The sequence below is a fragment of the Stegastes partitus genome, unplaced genomic scaffold (assembly GCF_000690725.1).
Source record: "Stegastes partitus isolate 25-593 unplaced genomic scaffold, Stegastes_partitus-1.0.2 Scaffold38, whole genome shotgun sequence".
In the NCBI taxonomy this organism is placed as follows: domain Eukaryota; kingdom Metazoa; phylum Chordata; class Actinopteri; family Pomacentridae; genus Stegastes; species Stegastes partitus.
Window position 1 is genome coordinate 118,058 of NW_007577769.1, and position 21,061 is coordinate 139,118.

At 41.7% G+C, this 21,061-nt stretch overlaps 3 protein-coding genes across 4 annotated transcripts; 1 reads left to right on the forward strand and 2 right to left on the reverse strand.

The window, feature by feature from the left end:
• The first annotated feature begins 549 nt into the window (after positions 1 to 549).
• On the forward strand, positions 550 to 9,313 carry LOC103373606 (uncharacterized). The gene is made up of 12 exons (XM_008303530.1): positions 550 to 1,199; positions 1,454 to 1,549; positions 1,680 to 1,913; positions 2,183 to 2,567; positions 3,167 to 3,421; positions 4,898 to 5,006; positions 7,169 to 7,557; positions 7,641 to 7,777; positions 7,879 to 7,937; positions 8,019 to 8,143; positions 8,247 to 9,052; positions 9,142 to 9,313. Exons 1-12 carry the CDS (start codon positions 807 to 809, stop codon positions 9,310 to 9,312), a joined length of 3,159 nt encoding a protein of 1,052 aa, XP_008301752.1. The 5' UTR covers positions 550 to 806; the 3' UTR covers position 9,313.
• Positions 3,702 to 6,157, reverse strand: amn (amnion associated transmembrane protein). The gene has a single exon (XM_008303026.1). The coding sequence runs from the start codon at positions 5,575 to 5,577 to the stop codon at positions 4,159 to 4,161; it is 1,419 nt and encodes a 472-aa protein (XP_008301248.1). The 5' UTR covers positions 5,578 to 6,157; the 3' UTR covers positions 3,702 to 4,158.
• A 1,277-nt stretch (positions 9,314 to 10,590) lies between the features above and the next one.
• hid1a (HID1 domain containing a) lies at positions 10,591 to 20,618 on the reverse strand. 2 transcript variants are annotated; one of them, XM_008303044.1, is made up of 19 exons: positions 20,544 to 20,618; positions 19,751 to 19,900; positions 18,193 to 18,363; positions 17,133 to 17,249; positions 16,376 to 16,482; positions 16,151 to 16,267; positions 14,359 to 14,566; positions 14,212 to 14,268; positions 13,967 to 14,107; positions 13,786 to 13,876; positions 13,545 to 13,696; positions 13,368 to 13,446; positions 13,040 to 13,204; positions 12,710 to 12,937; positions 12,126 to 12,277; positions 11,955 to 12,041; positions 11,771 to 11,862; positions 11,514 to 11,672; positions 10,591 to 11,419 (listed from the first exon to the last, which is right to left on the reverse strand). In XM_008303044.1, the coding sequence occupies exons 1-19, from the start codon at positions 20,607 to 20,609 to the stop codon at positions 11,356 to 11,358; spliced, it is 2,403 nt and encodes an 800-aa protein (XP_008301266.1). In that variant the 5' UTR covers positions 20,610 to 20,618; the 3' UTR covers positions 10,591 to 11,355. The 2 variants fall into 2 exon arrangements, with proteins under 2 accessions (XP_008301266.1, XP_008301260.1); XM_008303038.1 differs by having other exon boundaries at positions 11,955 to 12,277.
• Between the last annotated feature and the right edge of the window lie 443 nt (positions 20,619 to 21,061).

Below are 21,061 nucleotides of genomic sequence, written 5' to 3' on the forward strand. Positions count from 1 at the left end.
TCGTGTTTTCAGAGTTTTCACAGGTCAGTGAGTTTCCTGTCTGAGTCATGACCTGTTTACAATGACGGGATTTTATGCTTCTGCCAAGACATTGGTGTTTACGTATCTATGAGCGAGCGAGACAGACACATAACAGGGAGTGGAAAATGCTTGTTTTGACATCTTCAGCCAAAGTGTTAATCCTCAGAAACTGCTCACACACGTAAGACCAGCGTCACTGTTAACCTCTGTACTGCATGACATGAAATAAGGAAGTTGTGCAGGAGATAACTGGAATTGTTTGGAAGTTCCGTGCCTCTGACATAACACTTATCTGCAGGAAAAGGAAACTCTCTCAGCGTTAAGAATTCCAGTAAAATAAACGACTTTCTAACAATATCAGCTCAACTATGAAGCATAAACATTAGCGTTTTTGGAAACAGAAATCTGATGCAGCTGGGGTTTTTTGTCATTTTTAAAGATAAACTGTCAGATGAATAATCAGTAATTGAACATTAGGGAGGACGTTTATTCCCCTCCCTGGCAGGCTCATAATACACTCATTTCCTTCATTTATCTCTGTAGTCTGCTGTGTCCTTCGCTCAGTGAGACTGGATACTCGGAAAAGAGAGGAGTAGAGCAAGGGAGGGGTGAAAAATGAGAACACTTCAGCTGGCTTAGTACAAAATACCTTAGGCGTGGTTCTCAATTCTTTCCATGCACTCTGAGGGTCTTCAGATCTTTGAAAAAGGAAAGGCTACAGACTGGGGCTTGTAAAAGTCTGAAACAGCGTTAAGGCAGGTTCAGGTTTAGAGAAACACTGAAACATGGCGACTCTCAGCAGCAACAATGAGGAGAATTCAAAGGAGAATCAACACACTGCCGACATAAAGGAGGAACTGGAGGACACGCTGCTGCAACAAGATGTGTTATGCGACTCCTGCATGGACAGCCCCAGCACGGCGCTCAAATCCTGCCTGACCTGTATGGTTTCCTACTGCGAGGCCCATCTCAGACCACATTTGGAGAACGCCAAATTTCAAAACCATCGTTTGGTGGATCCCCTCCATGACTTCGACTGCCAGGCTTGTGAAGTTCATCAGCTCCCTCTCAAACGCTTCTGCCTGATGGACGGCCGCTGTGTTTGTTTGGACTGCGAGAGTCAGGAGCATGAAGGACACGCAACGGCATCTTTGGAGGAGGCACGCACACAGATTGAGGTCTAAAAACATACAGCACACGCTACAGTTTATTCATTATGGAACTTGACATATTGTGAGATCTATTTTGAATTTGGTTTAATCCCTAGGAAGAAATACAAAAATTATACTTGATTCTTTTTTTTACATCATCTGGAAAAAGTGATGAGTCATTTTGAACAGTTTTGCTCTTACATTGGTTTTCAACATGTGATCTTATTTGAAGAACCTAACGCAGCATCTGCTGTGCTCTCGTTTGTGATGATTATTTGTAGACTGAGCTGCAGAAGAAACACAAAGAGATCAGTCAGAGTGCCTCAGCAGCTGAGAAAGCAATTGGAAAACTGCAAGACAATAATGACTTAATTAAGGTAATCCTCCAAAGGCAAATGTTACATCACACTCCCTTTTGTCTGGATTAATTGAATGCACAATTGTCTGGTTTGAATATGCTATTCTAATTGTATTATCGTATTCATGTTTTTTTTCTCTTTCCTCCAGTCCTCAGTGCAGGAGGTTTGTGTTATTGCTGAACAGCAGTTCACCAGGCTACACACAACTGTGGAGGAGGCCAGACAAGGAGTGATGGAGGGGCTGGAAGGAGAACAGAAACGAGCACTCAAACAGGCAGAAGGTATCCAAGCACATCTGGAGCAGAGAAGGGCCGAGCTGATGAAAACACTGGCTCAAATGAACAAACTGTCCAAAAACAAGTGTGATGTTGACTTTCTGCAGGTATGTGAAACTCTCAAAACAACAATGTACAGAGATTATATGGGCCAGTGGTTGTGAACACATTCTGGTCAAAAGTCTAACATTATATGGGATTAGCACCGGATGTTCTCCAATGTCAGTGTGTTGACGGTGTACACAGATCAAGGAAGCCACACGACTATTTAGTTATTTCACGAGAAAAAAGAAAAAAATCAGGCTTTTTTTAACAGCATCATTTCACATTATGCTATCTGATACATGTTACTTTTGTCTGTTCTTGCTTGTTCCAGGAGTACTCAGAGTGGACGAAAAGAGAGCTGGATGCATGTGTGCCCAGTGTGCACATCAACCGTATGGACCATCTTACCTCTTATGTTCAGGTAGTGACCGATGCAACACAGGAGCTGTGTGAGCTGATTTTATCCACATATAAGGAAAAACTGAAAACTATTTGCAGCAGTGGTGAGTGTATTTCACATTGTATATTTTACCTCATATCTTCTCTGGCTCTTCAACTTCAGTGGATCAGGCCATGTGTTCTTTTTAGCCACGCTAGCAGTGTGCTTCTAGGGATTGCAACTGGCCTGTATGTAGATAAAACTTTATTAGATAGATTGATCCCTTTGGTTGGGTACCTTGGGGAAATTGTTGACGTCCACTGCTTTGATCCAAACTGAAATTTTGTATAGACATTCTGAATTCCCAGAGGATTCACGCTCATGACTTTGGTGAGCCCCTTAATTGGCCTATAGTGTCACCATGAGGTTCACATTTCTGCCTTTGACTGAAATGTTTCAACAACAAATGGATGGATTGACGTGACATTTTGTAAATGCATTCATGTTTCCCTGAGGATGAACTGGAATAACTTTGGTGACCCCAATCTATTTCATTTAGTGGTATCATATTGTTATTTTGCAGGTATTTGCTTTATAATCTATATCTGCAAAAATAGTGGCACCCCCATTAGCCTCAGCTATACTTTGTGTTTTGAACTAATTAGAAAATGGTAATTGAAGCACTGCTGTCCCCAAATACTGCCCCATTTTTAAAACTCATTTTTAGTTGCAATTTATTAATAATCTTTCTGCAAATGATTGATTAGGCAATAAATCCTCGATACCAGAGTCTTCGCTTTCCCCCCTGCCTGACCCTGAGACCCGAGAGGACTTCTTGAAATGTAAATACAGTTTCCAGTACATTGTGTTCTATGTTTCCTGTCTGTCAAATCATAGCTTCTAAATCATACACTGATTGTATTTCCCCTGTTCTAGATACTAGGAGTTTGACATTTGACCCGGACACCACCCATAATTTTCTGCGTTTAATGGAGGGCAACAGAAAGTTGACCAATACCAGCCCCTGGCAGCACAGCTACCCAGACCACCCCAGTCGCTTTGAATATTGGCGTCAGGCCATTTCTTTAGAGAGCCTGTACTTAGGGAGACACTACATTGAAGCAGAGCTGAGTGGGGAAGGCGCACATGTTGGCGTCACCTACAAGAGTATTGATCGTAAGGGAGAGGAAAGTACGAGCTGCATCACTGGGAATGATTTTTCGTGGTGCATGGGAAGGAACAGCCGGGGTTTCTCTGCCTGGCATGCCAGTGTGGAGACCGTCTTGGAAGTCGCTGACATCACCCGGATTGGTTTATATCTTGACTTTAATCGAGGTTCTGTGTCTTTCTATAATGTTACCGGTCCTGTGAAGCTGCTCCACACGTACACGGCTGATTTCATAGAGCCCTTATATATTACAGTTTGGCTGTCAAAGAAAGACAATGTCGTTTCTCTGGTTGATGCAAAATGATGGCTTTGCTAACAAATTACCAGCAGCCTTTAATTCCAGCCTGTTAAAGAAAAAAAAAAGTACATTTTAAATGTTTATTGATGTTGCCTGACAAGGTACATAAAGATATTGTACATGAGGAGAACTGTTCCCATGCATGTCACAGAAGGTTAAATTTACTACCATCTAGTGGTAACTGTGCAGCATGAAAGTAGGAAACCTGTGCAGCAGAAGGCGTGTTAGAAATTTACTGCAGCTGTGTTGCAGCTTTACTACTTTAATGTGATAAAAATGAGGGCAAAAGTACACAGTTGAGTGCCAATAATTCTTTTATTTGTCTTACACGTTTATTTGGTCATCAAAAGCTTTGGTGTCTGTCAGCAATTCATAAGCTTTTTGCATTGTTTGCTTGTTGTAAAGTTCTATTATATATATGATACATGTGCTGAAAGATCATCATGTTAATGCAAAAATACTTCAGGCATTAAAATCAGTTTCTTTGTCATCATAAACTGGATTTACAAAGTGCACACCTGTCTTAGTGATGTAGACTGAATTATCAGTTCCATTCTCATGTAGACCAGGAATATCAGGCAGCATATGGGGCTTGTCAAAAATGGGATTATCAAAACCATGGTCAAGAGGCCCACCAAGGTCAAAATCATTGTTTTTCTTTGTGGTGCTCATTGATGGCATTAAATGTAGCTTTGGCATTTGTACAATCCCCTTGCGAATAAGGACAACCATGACAACAATGACTGTAATAATAATTAAAACTCCAAACAGAGCTCCAACCACTGTCCCTACATTGATCCCAGACTGATTGCTGCTGCTCCCAGAGGAGGCTTGAAATTCAGCCTCCACAATTCCAATGGTAGTGCCATGAGAACGAACATCTTTTAATATGTCCGAGGCCAGAGCCTCTGCCTGAGTTCCCTTCTCTTGATCCAGAATAACTACCTGGATTTCAGATGTTGTACCAAAAGGGATGATCTCCATCAACCATTGTGACTTTAACACTTTAGACATGCCCAGCTGGATGGATTTGTATTGTGGCAGGGTAAGAAAGAGGTGACGGATTCGTTCTCTGTAAGTCTGCAGGTTGAAACCTGTGGCATATTTGATGGTCATGATGGCACCACACACCTTACAGCAATGTCCTGCAGGGAGGAGAGGCTTCTTGCAGCTCACGGATTCACATGTTACTGTGCTACAGATCCGCTGATTGTTCTCAGAGTTCCCACACTCACAGCCAGAAGGATCCCCACAGCCTTGATTTTCGACAGTGACAGCAGACGATCCGTGGAACTGCAGCTGGCCCGAGCGTGAGCTGAGATACTGGGAGAACTCAGATTTGCTGTCAAACATCTTCCCCAGCACAGACACAGATTTGACAGGGATGCTCGACTGACTGGAGCTGGTGTCCACGCTGAAGGATGAGAGGGCTTTAAAAACAACATCGTCATATTGGCAAGGGACACTCTCCTCATGGACCGAGAATAGGAAGTTTCCATTCTGCAGGTCATTCAGAGTTGCCGCTGCCTGCCACAGGGCTGGATCAAACCACTGAAGAGATGTTGGATCTTTGAACTGAGCCGTGACTCCTGTTCCACAGCTTGGATCTTGTCCGCTGACAACATAAAATCCAGCTCTTGAATTGAGGATGAACTCTCCGTCAACTGGCAGCCTCATCTCCCGCACACCATGTGTGGTCTCCACAAACACAGACACTTTTCTTTGAGCTGGAAACTGAACTCTGTCACTGCCGCACGGAACAGCTCCTTTGTCCCAGTTGGTTTTATTCTCATAGTTGGTATCAGGAACCCACTGTTTGTACAGGGCCTCAGCTGCCCCAACAAGACAGAAGAGCAGAAGGACGTCTGGTGTTTTCAGCATCTTGAATATTTGTGACAGGCAGAGTGAACAGTTTGTGACCTTTGTTTCCAACCTTGTGACTGACCCATGAATGCACACAGCTCAGGTTCATGAGCTCTACGTGACATCTGCCAGCTCGAGCAGGTGACCTGTAAAAGATTTACATTTTCTCCAACAGCAGACCTGCATGAAGACGGACCGTTTTTCTGTTTGTTTTTTAACTTGAAATTTCTTTTGGTATAATAAAATGTATGTTTATCCTTTTATGTTTCTTACATTTGTTTGTTTGTTTTAGCTTTTCTGCTTCACAATATCCTTTGAATAAATATCTAGCAATTTTCTGGAGTTCAGTCACTATCCAAATGTGTAGATTCTCTTATTCCCCCTTCTTTTTCCAGCTTAACAAAAATAACTAACCTAAAACAATAACTGTGGGATATTTCAACTATTTATATAATTAATGGCTTTTAAAGTATGCAAATGTAAAACTATGCAAAATTACAACTTCTGCCAGTCCTCCAAGTCAGCCTTTGCTTCATGTTACAGCCCCTATTTGTTGAGGTTTTCACTCTGAACTATAATAAAGCCTTTTGTGCAATCCGTGCAATTGATGTCCTTTCAAGGACTCCCTGGTAATATTTTACCTCATGGTTTCTTATTAAAATTGAAGGTGATCCACTTATTCACACACATAGTGTCACTTCAGTCAGCAGTAGATTTAAAGTAGCTCTCAGATTCTAACTATTTAATTAATTTGACTACTACATCTTGTGATATCACATAACAGCATAAAACACCTAAAAGCAACTAATGAATAATTGATTCATCAACAATATCTTGTGATTTTCACCAAGACCAAAGCTTCTTTCTGCAAGACCCAAATAATTTCTTGGAACAGGTGCCAAGAAGCAAAAACATAAACACTTACTGAGCCTGGATTTTTCCTCAGGCAGTGGCTCCCCTACGTCACGGTTTAGTACCAGTATAGATTAACGTATGGAATATCTGCAAAATACACAGTCGAACAGGAATTGACGTGCAAGTGACGACTACCAATAGAACTTGTGATGGAAATCCACTGATGGTGTGTGGCAAGAAACTAATCAGCTGAAACTAATTGCACCTGTGTTTCTTCATTTACTACACCTCCTGCAGTTTTTCAGCTTTTTGCACAATCTGACCTGCACGGAGAAGAATGCTGACCCAGTTATTTCCTGTTTTCCAATGCTTGATGTAATCTTGGTGGATGAACTTGAACACAATATAGACACTGCTAAGACGTGCCTGAAAGTACAAAATGAAAACTGTAGCTCAGCAGATGTTGCGGACCTGCAACAAACTTTTCTCGAGGTAAATTTCCATGATTTTGAAGCTTCTGTTTTTTGCAGTGCTGTCTGTTACTATGAACTCTGCTTAACCACATGCCACATATTTAAAGGGAAAAGGGTGAATTTTAAACATTAACCCTGTAAAAGGGAAGATTATATTGTAAACTTAAAGATGGTGTTTCCTTGGCAATGACTTTTATGGTGTTTGGCCCATAATATTCCTGAGTGGGCTCATAAAAGATCTTGTATGTCTCATTCTCCTGACTGACTGGTGTCTCCTGTAGAAAAAAACCAAACGATGTTGTTGAAGCCCATCCATCCAACATTGAAACAGCAGCACAGATGGAAAACATCCAGCATTTGCCCAGTCCTTCCAATCCTCCCAGCGTGGAGCGTGTCCACCACGTGGAGGCAGTGATGGAGAGGGCCCACCACGGCGGTGGATGGCTCCTGTCTGGCATAATCTGCATCAACATCCTGATCCTTGGCTGTGCTCTAGTCAGCGGCAGCGCCTTCAACAGCGTGGCCATTACTGCTGTGCATCGACAAATTTTCCTCATCATCCTCCTCCTCCTCACCATGCTGTGGATGCTATTTTACACCGTCATCACCTCCCGAAAGGATCAAGCAGTGTTGTTCAAAGACAGCCACGCCGGGCCTGTGTGGCTCCAAGGTGAGAACTCTTGACAATTCTGTCTGGGTCTGTTTTTAGACGAGTCACTTCAAGGCTTAATCACTCCATTGTTTACATTGCAGCTGGACTTGTGCTGTTTGGCCTGCTTAGTTTCCTCATGGACATCTTCAAGATTGCCAATTACGTGGGCTATCTTCACTGTGATTCTGCGGTTAAAGTAGCCTTCCCCGTTGTGCAGGCTGTATTTCTGTTTGTCCAGGTTGTAGAATTTGAAGAAAATTCTGCTTATGCATTGCAACTATAGTCTTACTTGCACTTGGGCTGCGTTGGCAAAACTAAACTAAAGTTGTCTGTTTGTAGACCTACTTCTTATGGACTCATGCAAAAGACTGTGTGCAGCTGCACACAAATTTTACACGGTAACTTATTTTCTCTACTCGCCACGGTCAGTTCTTCACTCACTTCAGACTCTTTAATCATACACATCTTGACTCCTGCAGGTGTGGGCTTACTCTTACACTTTCCACTAACCTGGTGGTCTGGATGGCAGCCGTGACCGAAGAATCAGTTCACCAAACTGAGATTTATAATCTGAACATCAACATGTCACAGAAGTTTTACAGAGGTATCAGGGTACAGTTGTTGTTTTTTTCCTTCTCTCCCTTTTTTTTTAAAATCAGGTTAATTTGAGGTCACAAATAACATTAAGGTTGTTCTTTTCATTTCAGCCAGCTATGGTGACAAGAAATGCAAATGCAGTCACTCGGCATGTGACACGTTTGAAGAGGCCTTTTACTACCTGTACCCCTTCAACATAGAATACAGCCTCTTTGCTTCTGCTATGGCCTACGTCATGTGGAAAAATGTGGGTCGAATTGTGGAGGATCACAGCCACCACAAAGTTAAGTTCCGTCCGAGGGAGGTGTGTTTGGGACCTGTGACGGGAATCCTCCTGGTGATGGCAGGACTCGCAACATTTATACTGTATGAAGTCCAAATACTAAAAGAAGACAGAGAGAAGACAAATGCGGCCCTTCTGATTCACTTTTCTGTGAATATAGTGATAGTGAGCCTGATGTCTCTCTCCACTGTGATCGGCTGCATTGTTTACAGGCTGGACCACAGGGAGCATGTGTCGGAGAAGAACCCCACACGCAGCCTGGATGTGGGGCTGCTGGTGGGTGCTTCAATGGGGCAGTTCCTGATCAGCTATTTCACTATTGTGGCTGTGGTGGCGACAGGAGCCAGAGGCTACCTGAATGCACTCAACCTAACCTGGGCTGTGTTGGTGGTGCTCCAGCTGGGCCTGCAGAATTATTTCATCATCGAAGGCCTCCATCGGGAGCCCTTTCATGTGATTCAGGAAGCAGCTCTGCACACGAATGCCCACGCCCTGCAAGAAAACACAGAGCTGAGCGCTGTAGTGGACAGCCGTAGGTCTGTCTACTTCCTGGCATCATGTCCTGATAAACTCAGCTGGAAGAGAAGAGTTCTGAAAGAAGTCTGTGTCTTTTTACTGTTTGCTAACGTAATAGTAAGTTGTATTTATACATATTTTCTTACATTACCTACAACTGTAAGAGACAGACATGTTTCCAGCGAAAATCTGTTTTGTCTTGACAGCTGTGGATCATGCCTGCATTTGGAGCTCGGCCGCAGTTTGACCATTCCATAGAGATATACTTCTACCAATACACAATGTGGACCGCTATTGTGAATATAGGACTTCCTTTTGGAATCTTCTATCGGATGCACTCCGTCGCCAGTCTCTTTGAGGTGCACTTGACCACTTAGCTGTACTACTTTTGGGAAGGTAATTTTATGATGGACTATTTTATGTATTAAATATTCTAATTTCACTTGTTACATTAATAAATATCATCTTTAAAGAAAACATTTCACTGTGCATTTTTATGATTTATTGATTTACTAAACATCTTAAATTCCCATATACAGATTTATTATGTACATTAGAGGGCCGTGGGTGTAACGTATATTTATTGATGATTATGAGACCTCATTTGTTATCAGAATACTCGGTCACTTGAGCATGTCATAAAGGTCGTAGCATTCTTGTTATTCTAGTATCGACTATGATAAATAGTGGTTATTGTGACCTTAACCAAGAGTAGTTGATTTTAATAGTTCTTAGAAACCTGCGCTCACCACTGCCCTCAGGGAGGCGGTACAGGAGTGTGAAATCAAGGACCACAAGACTGTCAAACAGTTTTTTTTCCTCAGGCCATCAGACTCGTGAATAACCCCAAACAATGACTGATGACTGTTGTTTAGCGTACACAACATGACACCAGTTAACATGTCACCAGGCACTGTGCACTTTAAATGTATGTATATCTGCTGCTACATCATCTCACTGATGCTGCTACATGTAAATAGACAATATGCACCTTAGTGTCCGTCTCTTTTATTTTTTATCATGTATATTATTTAGTTCTTTATATATATTCTTTATTATGTATATGGGAGTGTGCAAACGCGACAAATTCATTGCACAGTGTTAAATTGCTGTTTTTTATGCTGCGCATAGGACAATAAATGTGTCTAAACCTGGGTGGATAATACTTCCAGTATTTCTCTCTCAGAACATACTGACTGTATCCTTTGCTGCTAACCATCTCACCACCCTTGAGAGTTAATCTTACAACCCCTATAGGACGGTCCTGACCATAAGGTTGGGAAGCAGTGGGTTAGAAAACTAACAAAAACAAAAACATAGACTTATACAAATTAGATGTTGTTTTTTTTCTGCTTTTTGTTGTTTTTTTAAATCTTAATTCTCACTTGTCTGCCACTCCAAATGAGGCCTATTGGTTACCGTAGGGAAACTAAAAGTGCGCTGGTTTTTGATTGTGGCAAAGTAAATTTGTCCAAATGTCAAACCTTCACCAGATCAAGTGTAAAAAGGAGCACAGTGCCATCTAGTGGTGGAAATGTAAAAATGCCACCTTTACAGAAGGCATGCTGAGGTCACCCTCTATACAGTAGAGGGAACAGGGTTAAACTAAATCTGATGGTCCACATTAACCAAGGAAGTATAACCATGACTTTGTGTTTGTGAGAACCACTGTCAGTCTTTATGAACTATTTACATATGTTGAATATATATATATAAAGCACATTGTACAGTAATGTGACCAACATAGAATTCACAGATGCATATCAATATATATTTCTAGGACAATTTTAAGGAAAATACAATTTTCAGCATTAGGTATTTTAGGCAGAGCTGGCCAGATCAAAAATGAAACCTGGTCATATACATAAAAACATACAGTCTGTATTATTATCTCCAAACATCATCACGTAAACTATAACCATAGTAGACAATTCGAAAAGGTGCAAGTTCACTTTAAAGCATGGCAAGTACAACAAATAGCGTAAAACACTAATATTGGGCCAACCAAGATATGTTACAAGCCTTTTGCTGGAAAGCACCATATCTTCTATGACAAATCTGACGAAAAAGTTAAACAGTATTTCCTCTTTCATGTCTATGCTGTCAAGAAAAGAGCCTCGGCCTCCAGTGAACGCTCTGGTAGTCTCAGTGCTTTGACAGACATTCTGTGGTCTTGAGGTCTGAAGAAATGTACAAACACAGTCATTTACAGACAATATTGACAATTCCTTCATCAGAGAGGAATCTCTCCCTCACTCGTCTGAATGACTCTTCAACCAAAGTGGGTGGAGTGAGAGGCAAGGTTTATGATCACAAGAAAAGTTAAACACAGTGAGGTTTACCAGGAAACCAGCAGATACTGAAGGGAGGAGTAACCCTAGATTAGGAGCAATCTCATTTTCAGTCAAAAAATCTTCTGTTTACATCCTCTGGATCTCAAAAAGGCGGACATCAGTGTCATACCAGATAGGAGGGTCCACATTGCTATAAAAACAAACACACAAAAAAAAACACGAGTTTCAGTCAGTGTGTAGAGATGTCAGACTCCAGAATGCTTGGCGTATTATACTTGACTCACCGCAAATAAACGACACCCCACATGTAGGTGCGAAACCACATGGCAGTGCCTGCGTTGGCCTGATACTTTCTGATGAGGATGGGGTGAGGAACTGGCAGCAGGCCCACTAATGTGCCATGCTGGAGAAACTTCAGGATCTCTGATTCATCTGTCAGACCCCTGTAGTGAAGCAGAGAGCACATTCCAGCACCGTTTTTCATAGTATTACATAAGAGCTAGTACATTGCACGCTGTCTAAAAAAGAAGTGTTTGCATACTTGTCAATGCAGATCTTCTCCACCTGGGGAACTAGCACTTGTAGGAGACGCATGATAGTCTGCAGGGGGAGCTTACACTTCCAAGAGAGGACCTAGGAAAATAGGAGTGAATCTGTAAGAAATGCTCATTCTGTTAACTGTTTAAAAACTGAAGGACAGGCTGAGGGTGAAAGAGTTTACTGACCCATTCTGGTGTTGGAGCCCAAAAGGACGTTGAAGACGCACTTGACAAACGTCTTCTCTCCATTTCAGCTTCGGTGTAGAAAACATCCTGATATTGTGAAGAAACAAACGTACAAATATGCATATACAGCACATTTAAACAAACATGTTTACACAGTAAGAGCACACTTACTTCATTGTCTCTGCCTGAGTTTGACTCAGTGTCGCTAGTCCCAGCGACTGCACTTTGGTCTGAGTGGACTGTGTGTGGGGAGTCTGTCTTTGGGACTGACACCATGGTGCCATCCTCTGATACCTGGGACTTCTCCGTCAGTTTATCAATGCCTGCAGGAAACAATAAATCTTAGGACATCATTTAAAAATGACGTTGTGCATGAGCCTGGGGGGTACTTTATATATTTCTTAAATCCAAAAACAACAAATCTGCTGCTGAAAACTGTCCAAACACATACCTTTAGCCCCAAAATTCTTTGAGATTCTCTGCTGCAACAAATGTACTGAATACTACCAGGCAGTTTTTTTAAAAGACTCATCATTAGGTCACTTTTTTGAGCCTATCCCAAAAATGATGAATAAAACAAATACAGTACGGCCATTCTGAATCATCATCTTTCATTCATAGTATTCTCTAGGTGCATCAATGCACGATATGTATATGTGATACATACAGTATGTGTTATGTGTGGCACACCTACTACACAGTGATTACAGAACTCTTACTACAAAACGTGAACAGTTACATCCAAATAGCTGTACCTGGCATAGCGACCAGACTGGCCTTTAGTGTACCAGGCTCCGCTGGCACTGCAGGGTGTGAGCCCTCCATGGACACAGTCTCTTGGGAGCTTGTGCGGGAAATCACATCTGGTGACTTTTTCTTCCTCTGCAAAGCCTTCTGGATGGAAGCGGGGTCAGAGGGCAGGTTGGCCAGCTGGTGGAACACATTACGTTTGCGGATGATGGCGTACACCAAGTTGCAGTTTCCTTTCAGTGAAAGAAAGAAGGACAGGCTTGTGAGAACCAATATGTCAAAAATGAATCCATTCGATTCCATACAAGCACAGAATTTTCCAGCTGTTTTCTTACCGTCAAACTGGTACTGGATAATATTGTTGAAAGCCTCGAGAAGGAAAAAAACAAGGTGATGGTTCTGGGCTGAAGAGAAGAGAAACCAGCAGGTGGAGAAGGCTTCCAGCAGGTGGAGCAGTTTATTAGCTGCTACCATGGACAGGCTCTTTAAATATGGGGAAACTGAAGAACCAGCAGAAGAAATGCACAAAACAAACATTGAAAGTCATTTGAATTTTCACTACAACATAAAATGTGACAACTATTTCTAATGACATGTAAAAACATTTAAATGTTGCAAATAAAATATCCTTATTGCCCAACAGATGGCACCACAGCTATTTACCATTTACAACAATGGTGAGGAGGCAGTCAAAGAGAGGCTGGAGACGCTGGTGGCCTGTAGTGATTATCTTGTGGAACACCTAGAAAACAAACAGAGTGACCGCTGTGAGACTTCTTTCATAAGGCAGCAATCAAGAATATTGCAATCTTAGCAGTGTAGCAGATGTGTCCATCTCACCACTATAAGCAGGTCAGCATGAGTCCCTGTGAACACCGGGATGTCCATGGGCACATGGACGGAATAGGGCTTGTTCAAGCGCACGCCAAAGTTCCTCTCTCCGCTCAGCAGCAGTAGAATGAACACACCAATGTGCATGAGTCCAACACGTGCTGTAGCAAGGACACAACAAACCAGGAGTTATTCAATGTACTTGTCTAGTTGAGACTTGTTGTGTAATGAAGCATCTGAGGAGGCTCACACTGGTCAGCCCTCGCATCATTTAGGTAGTAAAGTATCGGAACCAGAATATCCAGAACGTCACTGCTCTTCAGGACAAAAAACAGGAACTTCTGTAATGGGAACACAAAGTGGATCGTGAGAACAGATTTGTTTAATGAATCGTGTGAGCAAAGAAATGCTTCATTTTGTGTCGTTCCAACCTTGTTAAAGTCGCAGAGTTTCCAGAAAAGCACCAGCAGCTCCTGGTGGAACTGGATCTTCTTGGTGGAGTTTGGCAGGTATGTCTGAGTCAAAGGGTTGGTCAGCAGACGAGCCAGGCCCTTCAGTACAAAGTCAAAATCCTGCCAACGGGAGAACACAAAGGCAGCTTTGGAAAAGTGATCTCAACAGGAAATATCTTCATGTGTTTCTTGTTTTGTTCAAAAAGAAACAATGGTAATCATACCTCCTCCCTGTGAATCCTTGACAAATAATTCACAAACAGGTTTTCAGGGCCTGCAGACTGCACAAAGATAACACGATTTATTTAAATGATAGTAAAAACATGACATATTATCATAGAATTGATTTCTTCGTCGTGGCCTTGACGTACCTCTTGTTCCTCCATGCTGGATGGAGAGGCAGGACGATGGGGAACCCCTCCATCGTGCTCCAGCGCCACAATGAGGATCTGCACAGCCTGCTCCACCAGCTGCTCCCGGTAGTCAGCAAAGAGCAGGTGGTTGTACGGGATACCGTATCCCACTGGATCATAGGCGCATACCACATTCAGCAGGGACGTGAACAGAGGCAGAGCATGTCTAGGAACAAATACACAAAGACCGTATTGATGAATCATGTGTTACCCAAAGAGTCTTGCAGAAGAGGCTTCTGTTAGGAATTACTGTACACTATAGTTTGTAATGAGAAGTCCAGTTTTAGTCCAGACAGACATTGTGTTGTCAAGTCCATGAGACAAAAAAGATGCATTTGTACATGTTGCCTACCTGAAAATAAAACAATGTGGAAGCAGAAAGATTCCTGAGTGCCAAAAATACTGACTTTGTGAACAGTAGCCGAAGATCGACCTCCAAACTGTTATTTTGGAAATGTTATCCAAGTCTCTGTGACAAATGAGCCATTTCCACAATAACTCTACTTCTGATGAAGACCATTAGATGCAGCTAAAAGTCCATGTTATTCTTTTTCTTTTTTTTTTAAAGCAATGATTTGCATTCTCTGACACGGCTGAACTCTATCAACAGGTGTTCTGTTTGTACCCATGGGAAGCTCTAAGCAGTTTCAGGGTTTTTGCTTATGTCACAATTGTAGTCACTGATAGCTCCTTTTTCTCTACAATATAAAGTCCTGCACCTCTATGGACACAGCATAACCATGACTAGAAGTAGAGAATTAAAAAATATTTTTTTGTGCATTTTGCACAGTTATGATGTCATAAATGATACATAAAAAAAGAAAAAACTAAAGTTGAATTTCAGCCTGCTGTTCAGCCAAGTTCAGCCAAAAACTCCCAATATTGTCGCCAAGAAACTTTTGTTGCAGCTGAGTCACTAATGGCTTTGTAGATGTGACGAGGAGCGCAGAATTTTTTGTTTTTAACAGAATCTAGTAAGAGTCAACACTTCATTTTAGACACATTCTCTAAATAAGACATGTAGAAGTAGAAAGTAATTTGGATGAAACATCAAGATTTTAAGCTTAAATTTGGTTTTGTTTTCTAAAGGTACAACAGTCTCTGGATCTGATAAATGGTGTAATCTTGGCAATTATTAAATTTTATACCATGGTCTGGGTGAATACTCGATTCTGATTGGCTGCAGGGTGTCCATTAAAAAGTGATATAGGACACCTATAAAGAAGTTCCGGTCAAATAACCTGATTGTTCTAAATTAATGCGCTGACTCAAACGGTAACAGCTGCGGCCGACCGGTTACCTTGGCAACGCGTCACAACGAGAGACATGAAATAGTCCGCTCAGCCGCTTGTTGTGGAAAACTTACGATTCTAACGGTAAAAAACAACATTAACGTATTAATAATTGATTTAATATTTATTTAGTAATATCTTTCGTAAGTGACCATGGTATAAGCGGGATAATGCCCTTCGAGGTGGAAGGACGCGGAGGCGTGAACCGTCCTCCGCTTCGCGTCGGACGGTTGCTTCCGCGAAGTCCATTAATTTCTGATAATGGACACCTCGTCGGGCATTATCCCTTACATAATTTACATTTAAAACCCACTGGTGAGGACTGGGGTTTGGAGGGTTAATATAAGGTCACATATTTTTTGTTTTACTTCTTGTGTTATCTAAAAAGTCTCAAATATCACACATGCATGTGTATGTTTGTCCATACATGTGGGGACTGCCCTACATCAGAACATTACCTGTTTTCTGTGGAGCAGAAGAACGTCACCCATGGGTTGAGGACAGTGTTGTCTGATGAAGGAGGCAGGTACATGGCCTCAGAGAAGCAGGTTAGTAATAATCTCAGCAGCTCTGTCCTGAAGATCAGAAAAAGCATTGAGACAGACAGACAAAAAGAAAAAGTAAGAGACATTTTGTGGTATCAGATGTTGCCAGGCACAGGTGCATGAAACTGTGTGACTCACCTATTCAGATCATGGATGTAGTTCAGAGGGGGGGATTGTGCGAAACCCACCCCTGACTCCCAGATGTATTCACAGCTGTCTATAGACTGCATGTTTTCTATGGAGTCCTGGATACAGTGACAAAAAAAAACAAATCAAATAGTTTAAATTTGCCTGATTAGTTGATCAGTTAAACTACACAAGTGGGTCTTTGTCTAAATATGTTGTTATGCAACTAAAAAAATCAAGTGTACATCATGGAAAGATTACTGTCATGAGAAACAATGCTGGCTCTCGGTAAGAAATGTCGGCACATCAGTTTAAATAGTGTGTTCTAAGTAACTTGCACCTCATGCTGTCATTTTTTATGAAGATGTTTACTAGGAAAATATTAGAATGACAAGGAAATAATACAGAGAACTCATTGTGAGCTCAAACTTTCAGTCTGGCGTGCAACACTCCTCCTTTCTCACTCATGAGGTATGAGGACGTCGTCCTTCTGTGACTGACAGCATATCATTCGCCATAATCTCTTTCTTTGTTTCCTTCTCTTCAGAGAAACCCGAGTGGCAAGTTGGTTGAGCAACGTCAGATCAGAAAGAAGGAAGCAGTGACGGCAAAAACATGACTAGCAACAAATTAGAGTGAGGTCAAGAAATGGTGACGTGTTTGCGTTCCACTATTTTGACAACGTGCAAAGCAATAATTACTTTTGCTGATGGTGGTGAGATGACAAATTAATGGCACTGGACTGCACAGTGTCAGGACAAATACTCACAGGGCCTCTCCTATGACTATGCACGGTGAAGTCAGGGCAGAAGAGGAGGTCGGCAATGGCCAGGAGCAGTGACTCGGCCAGTGGTCGAGCTCCATCATCATCATCCAGCTCATCTGTCTGAAGATGGACACATGCAAGGTTAGATCAAGGCATTACATATTCTCTACTGTCCATTAAAAGTAACTGTGCAATATGTAGAAGAGTGCACATAAGTTATAACTTAGCAATGACTAAAATGACCTTCCTGTATAATACTTCCTGCTCTAAAGGGAACGGGGAAAATACACCGCCTTTGAGCTGGAACAAGGAAATTTGGATGATCAGGAACACACTGCCTCAATGCTGTGATTACAGTTCCTCTCTGGTAACTGATTACATATTCTCTACTGTGAATAGAGAGATGGGAAACAAAGGGAAAGGAAGGGGATCAAACTCCTATATATTCATTTCTGTGTATCAAAATTACATATTTAAATGTTTTTTTATTATTAAAATGATCCCTTCCAGCCTTAAAATGGCTTAGATGTGACTCTACATTGTCACCTTCTTTGCAATGTGTGAATCTATGAAGTTCCCATCTCTATCTCAGCCCACCTTCTCACCCACCACACAGTCAAACACTGTAAAACTACTCTCCACTACACATGGCAAGTTGTAATATTGGATTCTTTCAGTCATACACATATGGGATTGGCTTTTAAAGCTAGTTGTGCATGAAGCCCCAGCTGTCTGAATCCATGTTTTGCAGCACACTGCAGTTTCAAGGTGAAAATGCTCAGTCACAGTGTTGACTGCTTTTTTGCTCATATATATAAAACAAATCTGAACTTAGTTTTCATCAGAGAGGGTATTTAAACATTTTTTTGCCTAACCGGAGTGGGTAATAATCTAAAAAGCCTCATGAGAAATTGTGTTTATGTAGCTGATCTAATATATTTGTTCGCCGCAATCAACAGCAATAATCAGCATTAAGAGACTAAAGAACCTGTCTTGATGATTATGTGTATACATATTTTAAACTGTGTGACATAATAGGCTCCCCTTTCTTGTGTCCACTTACCCCAGCACGGCCAGCACCAGGCACCGTAGACCAGAAGAATCCTCTCCAGTCCTGGTCCTCGAAGATATAGGGAAGGATGCGGGTGAGGATGCGAGTGCAGTTCAGGATGACCTGTTTCTCTCTCTCAGAGGGACAGCCAGACTCTGCCCCCTGCACCAGCTTTTCCACAGCCTGAAGGATCAGGAAACATGAAGTATGTTGGGTATGGAAATCTACTAAACTAGGCACACTGCTTTATGGTTTTACCTCAGACACACAAAGTTTAAGATAGTGTCTATAATTTAACTGACAAAACTCACTATTCAGTAACATTGCTGCTCTTTTTTGATCACTAAGGCATTTCTCAATGAACGCCTGAGCAAAAGTTTCTGATATATTTTTCTATTACAAATTACAGTAACACCATTTTTAATCACTGAATTCTTTGTAGATGAGAACAATGAATATCAGCATATCAACCGGTGACAATTTAAAAGAAACAAACATTTTCTTACTAAGGCAATGAGCCACCATGTGCAGCCAAAACAGCTTGATTCTCCAAGCCTGTGGAACTCTACTGAAGGGATGCAACACCATTCTTCTAAATATCATTTCTTGATTTGGTGTATTGGGTTGACATTTGGTGAATATGAAGGCGACAGAATATGATTCATCTAACTGTCGTACTCATCAAAGCATTCGGCGAGCGCTCGTGCCCTATGGATGGAGACATCCTGGAAGCAACCATTTCCATCAGGACAGAAGTGTTTCATTAGAGGATGAGGGCGATCACTCAGAATAACGTTGCATTGATCTGCAGTGACAAGTGGATCTAAAAATGGCAGCAAACTGTAGGGAGCAAGGGTTGTTTGCTTTACTGTCGTCTGTCTGTTGTATCATAGCACCTTTTTTTTTTGTTTAAAATATTCCATCAATTAATTATTTTGGTTTTGGAGATGAAAAAATAAAACACATCAACAAAATCAGCCATCAAGAGAACTGCTCATTTTGTGTGGGTCGAACACCATGAAACCACGAGCGGTACAGTCTTACTCATCAACTGCAGCACTTACAAATCGGTGTTTTTTTTACACAGGAAAGTACACTCTACAGTAGAGCTACTGTTTGTTCCATTTAATAATAGAAATACTTTGTCAGCTGGGATGTGATTTTTGTTTTGGACCTTTAACAAAGATTTAATTGATGATTCATTATCTGCATTTCATCAACAGCCTGCTGCAGCCAATGTCTAAAATAGGTAACAAACTCTTTGAATCAGCTCAGCTTCTCGCAGCTCTCATCTCCTCCTCTTTATTTAATTATCCTGCAAAGCCCCAGTCAGTCTGTTTTCTTTCTGATAGGCAGCTTCAAACGGAAGCTTGGTGCAAGAGACGGGAAGCAAAGGGAAAGGAAGGGGAGTTGGCTCATTTATTCCCACATCTGAGTGCCTGTGCAAGGTCCTAACAAACCAACTCCTGCAGTGTTTTAAAAGATTATTCCACAATAGAAGCACGAGTAATCACATCTCATAGACACATTTGCATTACACAGATGCATTGACTGTTCATTCAGTGTGTACCTTATAACACAGAGTTGCTAAATTAGAAGGGGACTCCTCTCGAACAGCTCTTATCTCTGCAGCTGGCACCAGTGCAAAAACATCCTGGACCGTGGTGGTGGTGTCTGCCCAGAACTGATCCCAGAAAGCATCGTCTGTGGCCTCCACTGGCTGTGGAAAACATGATTATATTTCAGTTCCCTTAAGAGCCAAATTGAGCATTTTTATCCATGTCACTTGTCCAATACAAAGGCCTGACTGATCTTGCATTAATATAACGTTGCCATTTTTGATCTTAATACACACATGGCTGTAGAGTCTTACATTACATGCATCACCAAAGGCCTGCGTAATGGCAATGTAAACACAACTGCTTGTTCCAGCAACAGTGGAAGCATTATCTGGCACAGTCACTTCAGCACAGTCCACCTGCCGCATCTGCAAACGTGGTCATTTTCCAGAAACCTGCGTCATCAGCTTTGATTTTGCTCTACGCCATCATTTATATTATCGTCAAAACTGAACAGCTTGAATAAAGGTTTACAGCAATTCGCACAATCGACCGTCATTTAATCCACTTTAAGACAGCATTTGGCATCGTGCGTGCAATCAAACTGCATCGACATAATAAACACTGACATTCTTCAAAATAAACGAATATTAACTAAAAAAAACAACAAAAAAAGAGGCTACGTGCAACACGAGCCAGTTAATTCTTGGTTTTATCTCATGTCCTCGGTGATGCTGGTCGGTGCGCTCACCGGCTCTTTCTGCCTATGAAACGCTTTTCTCTGCGTCATGGAAGCGCATATACCTGTGTTTTGGTCGTCAGCTGGATCACTGCCTTCCTGAAATTCAGTTTTGAGTCGGTGCTGCCCATTGCGATTATTTCCCTTTATACATATAGGACCGCTGCTGCTGAGAATCCCCGATAATCTCACCTCCGTCCTGCGCTTGAGTCATTGGCGGAGGCGTTTTTTTTTTTTTTTACACTATTGGCTGGACAAGCAGGCTGCAGCTTCCGGGTTGTGAAGACGTCGACCCTTTTACTCAGATTGATTTTTGTTTGTTTGTTTTCCGTATTTAAACTGCAAGACTATATACACTAAGGAATACTACTTCTAAATCCCCCTTTTTAACTGGCATAATTAATACTCGTAGTGGTTTAATGAGATAATGGCTGCAGTCCACTGTCCTTTATTGTGGATCTATTTTTGTTGTTTGATATTTAAAGTCCCTTCACCAATAACATGGGATTAGGCTATCTGTATAATAAAGCAGTTCTGTTGTAAACAGCGACATCCTTTGGGGAAATTAAAAAATGTGTCATGA

Coding starts and splice junctions, on each gene's coding strand:
- hid1a (XM_008303038.1), bottom strand. CDS start 20,609: ATGGGCAGCACCGACTCAAAACTGAATTTCAGGAAGGCAGTGATCCAG. Junction 19,901..20,543: donor AGCTGACGACCAAAACACAG/GTATATGCGCTT, acceptor TGTTTTCCACAG/CCAGTGGAGGCCACAGACGA. Junction 16,268..16,375: donor TACATCCATGATCTGAATAG/GTGAGTCACACA, acceptor TCTGATCTTCAG/GACAGAGCTGCTGAGATTAT.
- LOC103373606 (XM_008303530.1), top strand. CDS start 807: ATGGCGACTCTCAGCAGCAACAATGAGGAGAATTCAAAGGAGAATCAA. Junction 1,550..1,679: donor ACAATAATGACTTAATTAAG/GTAATCCTCCAA, acceptor TCTTTCCTCCAG/TCCTCAGTGCAGGAGGTTTG. Junction 8,144..8,246: donor GTCACAGAAGTTTTACAGAG/GTATCAGGGTAC, acceptor TTTTCATTTCAG/CCAGCTATGGTGACAAGAAA.
- amn (XM_008303026.1), bottom strand. CDS start 5,577: ATGCTGAAAACACCAGACGTCCTTCTGCTCTTCTGTCTTGTTGGGGCA.